Source organism: Triticum dicoccoides, chromosome 5A (assembly GCF_002162155.2).
Source record: "Triticum dicoccoides isolate Atlit2015 ecotype Zavitan chromosome 5A, WEW_v2.0, whole genome shotgun sequence".
In the NCBI taxonomy this organism is placed as follows: Eukaryota; Viridiplantae; Streptophyta; class Magnoliopsida; order Poales; family Poaceae; genus Triticum; species Triticum dicoccoides.
In genome coordinates, this window is record NC_041388.1 from 428365890 (window position 1) to 428374031 (window position 8142).

Consider the following 8142-nt stretch of genomic DNA (forward strand, 5'->3'; position numbering starts at 1 on the left):
AGAAGGAATAGGGGGTGGGACGACGTGACATGCATTTGCGACCCTTTAAAATTAAGAGTAACCGTTGATTGGATTCCCGCGCTTAACTAACGGTTGTCATTTCCCAAATGGATCATCTCTTAAAAAACTTTTATAATGGCATGGACGCGTATCGTATTACTCTGCCTAATACCACAAAAGAAAAGAACTCCTAAGAACGTTGATGGAATCTGGAATATCTAGCATGGTAGCACCAACACGGGCTATCAAACAAGCCGAAAGAGGAAACGAGCGGACGACACGGGAAAGAATAGGAGAAGCGCGGGACTGCATGGCGGGCGTTTGCCACCTTTCGAACTTAAGAGTAACCGTTGATTGGATTCACGCGCTTAACCAACGGTCGTCGTTTTTCAAATTTTTGAAAATGACCATCTCTCTTCAAAAATCTTTTATCATTAATGGGACGTGTATCATCTTACTCCGCGGTAACCCAAAAGGGACGATCTTCTAAGAACATCGACGGAGTCTCAAGTACCTAGCACCAAAAGAGGAAACGAGCGGAAAGCGCGGGAAAAGAATATGAGAAGCGCGAAACCTGTGGCAGGCGTCTGCGGCCTCTCGAACTTAAGACCCACCATTGATTGGATTCACGCGCTTAACCAACAGTCGTCGGATCGTTTTTCAAATATTCAAATTTCTCCTGAGCATAACCTAAAAGACCACCTGCTCACAAAACCCTATCACTCCTCGGGTGGGATTACCATCTTTGCTCTACCATACTACGCGACACAATTACAATAAAATGGGACGCGTCTCATCCTACTCGGCGATAACCCAAAATGGACGATCTTCTAATAACATCGATGGAGTCTCAAGTACCTAGCGCCAAAAGAGGGAACGTGCGGAAGGCGCGGGAAAAGAGTATGAGAAGCGCAAAAACACGTGGCGGGCGTTCGCTGCCTCCCGAGCTTAAGACCCACCGTCGATTGGATTCGCGCGCTTAACCAACGGTAGTTCTTTGCAAAAAAAACAACAACAGTAGTCGGATCGTTTTTTCAAAAATTCAAATTTCTTCTGAGCATAACCTAAAAGACCACCTCCTCACAAAACCATACACCTCCTTGTATACCCTGCCATCTTTGCTCTACCCTACTGTGCAACACAATTACAAGTAGGCTCTTCGAAATACACCTCAAGGATTTCACATTTATGCAAGGAGACCTATCCGCAAGTTTACGTAGAGGACCCCGCAGGCCACACGAAATCGCGAGAGGAGGCCGTGTGAAGCCAGCCAGAGGCCAGAGTTTGTTTCCAACAAGAACCAAAAAAAGAAGACCCGTAGCGAGGCAGTTTGTTGGCGGATCGGGTCCATATCCGAACCACTTTTCGGCTGGCCGCACCACGCCTCCTCCTCCCTCCCCTCTCACTACAAGTAGCCGCGGCCAGCGCCCGCAGGAAGAGAGGCAGAGGTAGAGAGAGAGATCTGAGCAGGAGAGTCGAGCCCTCGGAATAAATCACGCCAAAACCCAACCCAGAGCGCACAACACAAACACACAGAACGGAGGCCGACGCCGCGCGAGAGAGGGACACAGACAGATCCGTCTCGCCGATCGATCGCGCACGCGCCCGCGCCCGGATCGATCTCGCTCGTCCCGTCCGTGCCGCCGCCGCGTTCGGAGCGGCGAGGGGTCGACGGCGGAGGAGAGGTGCTGCCCGGATCCGCGCCTGAGTTGTAAGTGCCTCCCCTGCTTCGAGATCTTCTGTTTCGTTTTCGTCAATCTGTGTGTGTGCGTGATGAGGCCTCGGTTTCGTGCCGGGTTCGTTCGTCGTTGGCGGATTGCGTGTTTGATCTGTGATCCGGGCGAGGCGGGGGCTGACGGGGCGGTGCTGTTTCTGGCTCTGGCGTGCAGGATCGGGGCGTGATCCGCGGTTGTGCGGCAATGACGGCCGAGGGGACGGCGCGCGGCGGCGCCGGCGAGGCGCCGAAGGCGGAATTGGCGGCGGCCAAGGCGGTCTCCCCGACCGGGGAGGAGCGCGAGGGGGTGGGCGGCCCCTTCGTGATCGTCAACGGCGACTCCGACGGCCACTCGGACCCGGGCTCCGACACGGGCGCCGGGGCCGAGCCGGATTCCCGCCGGGAGGAGGAGGATCTGCCCCGGGCCAATGCAGCCCCGGCTGCTGACGCGGGCGGAGATCACCCCTCCGCCGGTGGGGAATTGGCCGCTCTGGACGGCGCCGTCGGCCTTCCATCTTCCAACGGGCATGCTAGCCCCGCTACGGTGGAATCTGAGGTTGATGGCGTGGGCGAAGTAGAAGGTGAGGGAAGCCACAATTCTGAAGCTGTCTTGGGGGACCAGGGCACTGCTGCCGCTGGAGAGCTTGATGGTCGTGATGCAGCAACAGAACTTAAGATTGACCATGCTGACGCTGCTGATGATTCTGCTCCACCTGCCGTGGAATCCGTGCTTAATGTCAAGGATGGAGAGAGTGAAAAAAGTGCTGCCACTGAGGTTGTTGCTCCTGAAGAACAGCAGGATGGAGAGAAGAATGCTCCAGCAGAGTCCAGTGGTTCAGATAATCCCCCCACACATGTTGAGTCTGGTACCATTGTTTCGGAGTCTGAGGGCAGTGGCGAGCAGAGCAAAGGAGAAGAGATTGCTGCTGAGATCATGGAGCCAGGTACAGATGGATCAGGTATCTCGGGGGTGACTGAACAGCATGATGCTGACACAAGTGTGACTGCCACTGATCCTGTGATTCACGTCGATGAGGGCAAACATGAGCATTCTGCAGTCACAGAGTTGGTTGAGCAGGATGGGAGCAACGGGCATGACCATGTTGGGCAGATTGCTGATTCTGGCACATCTGCTCCTGAGATAGAAGCTGATGGGAGCAAAGGGCAGCAAGTAGAAGCACTGACGGCTGAGCCTGAAGTATTGGATGGAGGCGATTGTGAAGCGACTTCTAAGGTACCTTCAGAAGAGGAAGTTGTTGCAAACGGGCTTGGATGTGCCAAGGACACTGCTGACACTTCTTTGGAGCTTGAGGGAGAGAGCGAAGTTCCCTCTGGTGTGGTTGAAGTGGACGAAGTAGTAGGAAAGGATGGTGAGGGGGATTTGCATGATGGTCATACGGTCGTTGTCCCCTCATCTGACGAGGAAGCAAAACCTCCAGCAAAGGAGGGAACAAATGAGGCCATTCCTGCTGAAGTTGTGAAGGAGGGAATAAGTGAACAAATTGTGCAAGATAATGAATCTGTTAAGGATGATGTCTCTTCTGTCACACTTCAGTCAGTAAATTCAGAAGATCCTGTTGTTGAACCTAAGGGGGATCACATACTCCAGGTAGAAGATGCTGCAGGTGATGGAAACATGGCAGTTTCTGATGTGAAGGCTGTCATGTTGGAAATGAACACAGCAGATAGCGTTCAAACACAAGATCTCAAGTCGGCATCTGAAGACAGGAGTGTTCCACTGCATGTGAATTCGTCCGACCAAGTTGAGGAGGAGGTAAACAAAGAAGTTTCCCCTGAGGACGCACATTTAGCCCATAATGACTATTCTTCTGAACAGACTGGAAAGCACGAGCTGTTGGAATTACCTGGCACTGGTGCAGCTGCAGCTGTTAAAAGTGACAATGCTGTGATTGAGGCAGAACCAGGTAAAGAGATGGAGGTTGTTGAAGATGTTGTGTTGCATGCGGCTGCAGTATCTATTTTCCATAATGAGCCAAGGTCCATTGATTTCACTGATAATGATTACGTAAAGCCGGATACTGAGTTGGAAAGTTGTGATCATGTACAAGCAGAGGAGTGCAATTCTGATGAAATATCTAGCACCACTGTCAATGAAGTTATATCTGGTGTTTCCATGGAACATGAAACTGCTGTGACAGATGACGCTGAACTCAGATATGATACAGGAGTTGCATCTCTTAGTGAAACTGCTGTTGATGAAGGTGAAGCTGTTGCATCGACTGATAATAAAGCTTCTGTTGTAGATGAAGTTACACCCTCTTCCGCCACAGGAAGTGAATCTGATGTTGCTGGTGAAGCTGGTGATGTTTTGCAAGTAGGCGAATCATGTGATTTGGTTACAGATTGCCAATCTAATAATGACCAGCCAGACATTCTTGACGCATCAACTACGCGTGAAGAGCTAGTTTCTCTGACTGAGTATCCTTGCCTGCCAGTTGTTACATTGGAATCTGGAGTTAAGGCTCCTCACACCGACAAGGCGACAGGCACGTCAGATGAGACATCCAAAGATACTGAAAATATAAATGCATGCAATATATCTTCTACTGAGGTTGAAACCAAATCTTTGGAAGGTATGCGCTATTTTTATTTGGCTATACCTTTTTGTTTTTTTAATTTATATATTTTCTCCTTGAAGTTGGTGCCGAATATAGTTGTTTGTGAAAGTACAATGCTGACCCTAGTTATTGCATAACAGTAGTGGAACCTTCATCTGTTGATGGGGTAGTTCCAGTGGAACACGAGAATGATGATGAACATGCACACAAAGGCAAGGAGAAGATTGCTGAGGACTCAAGTGAGTCGCCTGTTGAACAGCCAGTTGAGCTTGAGAGTGACAAGGGAAATATACAGCTCATGAAGCCACACAAGTTCTTCATCGTAAAGGTTCCTAAACTTGCGGGCGATGATGTCTGGGCAAGGGTACAAGATGCTCAAGTTCACCTGGATCGCCTGACTCAGGAAAGAGATGCAATTAATGCTCGCAAGAAAAAGCAAAAGGTAACAGGCCTCCAAATGTTCCAAGTCCCCTTTTCCTTCCTTAGCACGTTTCTGACTTCTGTATTTATATATTGCAGGCTGCCTTTGATGAGTATCGGGAAAAGTTAGAGACAGCACGGAAAGAAGAGAATGAAGCGAGAGTTGCACATGCCGGCAAGAGGAATGTTCTAGATGGTGTACGGTCAACGATTGGGAAGTTGAATCAAGCAACTTCAGTTGAAGAAATTGATGAGTTGGTAAAAATTCTGTGCTGGTGTATTGACCTTATTACCATTTCTCATGTTATAGTATTGCGATTTTTGATCTGTCATCTTATGTTCAAAATTCTGATGATTTAGATCGTGAGGAAACAGAGGACCATGGAACACGAGACAATTTCTTTGAAAGAAGAGAAACTATTCATTAAAGAGATTAATGAACTGAAAGCCCAAAGGAAGCAAGCGTGCTCCAATATGGGCTCAGAGGCTGAAATGAGTGAAGCATTCCATCAAAAGGACCACATTCATGAGCAACATAAGGTATTTTCTTAAGCCATGCCTTGTTCTTTTCAATTCGCATTTCATTAATTTTATACTGACCTATGTTGTCTTCTCTAGAATTTGAAGAAGGAAGCAGATTTACTTTTCAAAAACCTGAAGTCCCTTGAGGAGAACAGAAAAAAGATTCAAAAATCTTTTGAGGATGAAAGAGCTGCTCTCAGAAAGTTAAATGATGACTTGTATGCTGCCAATGAACAACGTCAACAGGCCTACGAGAATTGGGTTGAGCTGAGAGGGGAACCGGGCAAGAAGGTAAGAAGCTTCTTGTAGGCTTTCTGTAGTGCAATATTTTCATGCTAAATAAACAAGTCAACATAGAAATACTACTGTGCTAGTGACTAATAATGCAGAATCTATTCTGTAGTGTTTCTGGTTAGCTGTGTAAGAAACTGAAAATCCTTGTCTATATCTTTGGCACGACAGAACAAGTACTTCTTCATGTACAAGAAGGACCGTGATGCTGCGGGCAAGCTCTTATCAAGTGGTGACATGGATGGACTTCAGTCATATTGTAATAATCAGGTAAATCAGACAGCCCCCTTTCTGTTATTATCTTAGTCATGCATTTGGTACGATGGATATTTGGCCTTGGTTTTGATGTCTCGGTTGCTTGAGCTGGTCAACTTACATGCGCTTTTGAGCCAATTGGCCAACAGAACAGATACAATCCACTAACATTTGCAATTTTCTTTATCTCTGTACAAAACATGGGTTGCAGTGCTAGTGCTATAATATATATTTGTATGTACGGGTTATGATCTACCTTTGGATGAGAAGTTCCTACAACTAAGTACTATGCTAATTCGTCATAATTATAGTCCCTCCTATGACTGATCAGTACCAACATCCTCATTACTCATTTCTTATGCTCTTTAAAATGTTGTTAAACTATAACAGTTCTTTCTTGATCCTCATATAATCTTATGCTATTTTACATTGATCAGTAATTTACTAATTTTTTAATGTTCTTTCGCTTTCAGGTTGAGGGTTTTATGGAGATGTGGAACAAAGATGATGACTTCCGCAGGCTGTATGTTGAAGCAAACCAGATTAGTACTCTGAGGAGATTAGGTACCCATGATGGAAGATCACTTGGTCCTGATGAGGAGCCTCCCGTCATTCCCAGTAACAATTACAGTAGAAGACCCAACAATCCATCTCAACTCACTGTTTCAAGCCCAAACGTGCCCATTACAACTTCAGAGGCAGCACCTGAAAAGTCTACTGCAGTTGTTGTCCCTGTAGAAGAGGATTCCTTCCCTGTTTTACCACCAACCCAGACTCATAAGCAGGCTAAACCAAAGGCAGCTGGTAGTGGTTCAACCCAGAAAGAAATAACCCCAGCTCCAGCTCCAGCTCCAGCTCCAGAAGTGGTAGATGTAAAGCAGATTGAAAAGGAAAAGGCTCGTCTGGCGGAGGAGTTGGAGTTAGCAAGGAAGGCGGAGGAGTTGGCACGCAAGGAGGAGGAACTAAGAGCGCAGAGGGCTGCAGCTGAAAAGGAACGACTCCGGTTGGAGCAAATAGCCAAAGCTAAGGAGGCTGAGGAAAGAAAGAAGAAGAAGGCAGAAAAGGCTCAGGAAAGGGCGGAGTTCAAAGCACGCAAGGAAGCTGAGATGAAGGAAAAGGTATGTTTCCACAATTTCCTGCCTTCATGTTAGAGCTCATTCCTTCTTGATATACTGTACTGCCCACACAACAAATTATTAATTCTCATCCTATTGCAAACATGTGCAGAAGAAAGCAAAGAAGTCTAAAAAGGTTGGCACTACACCAGCAGCCTTGACAAGTGGCGAGAGCAACTCTGCACCTATAGCTCCAGCAGACACTGAAAGCAACACAACTGATAATACTAGGAATGTTGATGTTCCTCAACCACAACCCATAATCATAAAGAGGATCCCTAAACCAATTGTGAGGCAGCTGCAGCCCATGCCCGCACCCCTGCGTAACAAGTTCAAAAGGAGAACGCGGCAGTACATCTTCATCGGAGTCGCAGTTGCCCTAGCTGTCGTCGCGTTGATCCTGGCCGGCAGAACCTTAGACCTCCCTGGTCTAAGTTCTATTCGCTTCTGAATTAGTTAGTACTACCCCCTATGGATGGCGAGGCGTTCTGCACACATATTCTTCATCCACAGCCGTAGGGAGGTGGAGGTGTCTTCTGATACAGGCCGGCATAGTTGTTTTGCGGGAAACTTTGGTGCTCTGGCTAGACATGGCTTATTTTTTCTGTTTGAACCGTGGATGCTGTTTTACTGTACCTATTTACCTCATAGATCGTGTTGTGAGTGCATTGTGGTAGACTTATCAGATGGTGGCGACATATATTCGTTAAAGTGAACATATAATAATCTATATAGATTTATTTTGGACATATGTCTTGTGGTCTGGTGGTTATGGTTATCTGTTGTTATGCCTCTGTGTTTTATATTACTGCATCATGTTCAGTTGGTGTTCACTTACATTTTGCTGGAATCACATGCTCCTTGCTAGCCGGAGAAACCATCATGGAGATTGGAAATAAGGTGAGCTTCCCTTGCTCTTTTATATATAGGCCTATTTGATTCAAAAAGATTTTCAGAGAACTTTTGGAGGATCAAAACCTTTAGCAATTTTTCTTATACATGTTTTTTGATTGGTAGGATTGATTCTTTTAAAAAGTTTCCTAGGCCTTGTTCGGTTACACCCCCTCCCAAGGGGATTGTGGCAGACTTATCCCTGCCAACCGAACAGGGCCAAAAGGTTCTTTTGTACTCCCTCCGTTCGGAATTAGTTGTCTCGAAAATGGATGTATCTAAAACTAAAATATGTCTAGATACATTCATTTCTGCGACAAGTAATTTCGAACGGAGGGAGTTCTCAATAGGGTAT

At 46.9% G+C, this 8142-nt stretch overlaps 1 protein-coding gene across 2 annotated transcripts; it reads left to right on the forward strand.

Annotated features, from left to right (window-relative positions):
• The first annotated feature begins 1432 nt into the window (after window positions 1-1432).
• Window positions 1433-7647, forward strand: LOC119302076. 2 transcript variants are annotated; one of them, XM_037579095.1, is made up of 9 exons: window positions 1433-1711; window positions 1890-4308; window positions 4437-4735; window positions 4813-4971; window positions 5074-5253; window positions 5332-5526; window positions 5698-5796; window positions 6255-6899; window positions 7009-7647. In XM_037579095.1, exons 2-9 carry the CDS (start codon window positions 1920-1922, stop codon window positions 7345-7347), a joined length of 4305 nt encoding a protein of 1434 aa, XP_037434992.1. In that variant the 5' UTR covers window positions 1433-1711; window positions 1890-1919; the 3' UTR covers window positions 7348-7647. The 2 variants fall into 2 exon arrangements, with proteins under 2 accessions (XP_037434992.1, XP_037434991.1); XM_037579094.1 differs by having other exon boundaries at window positions 1434-1711; window positions 4434-4735.
• Window positions 7648-8142: the final 495 nt, after the last annotated feature.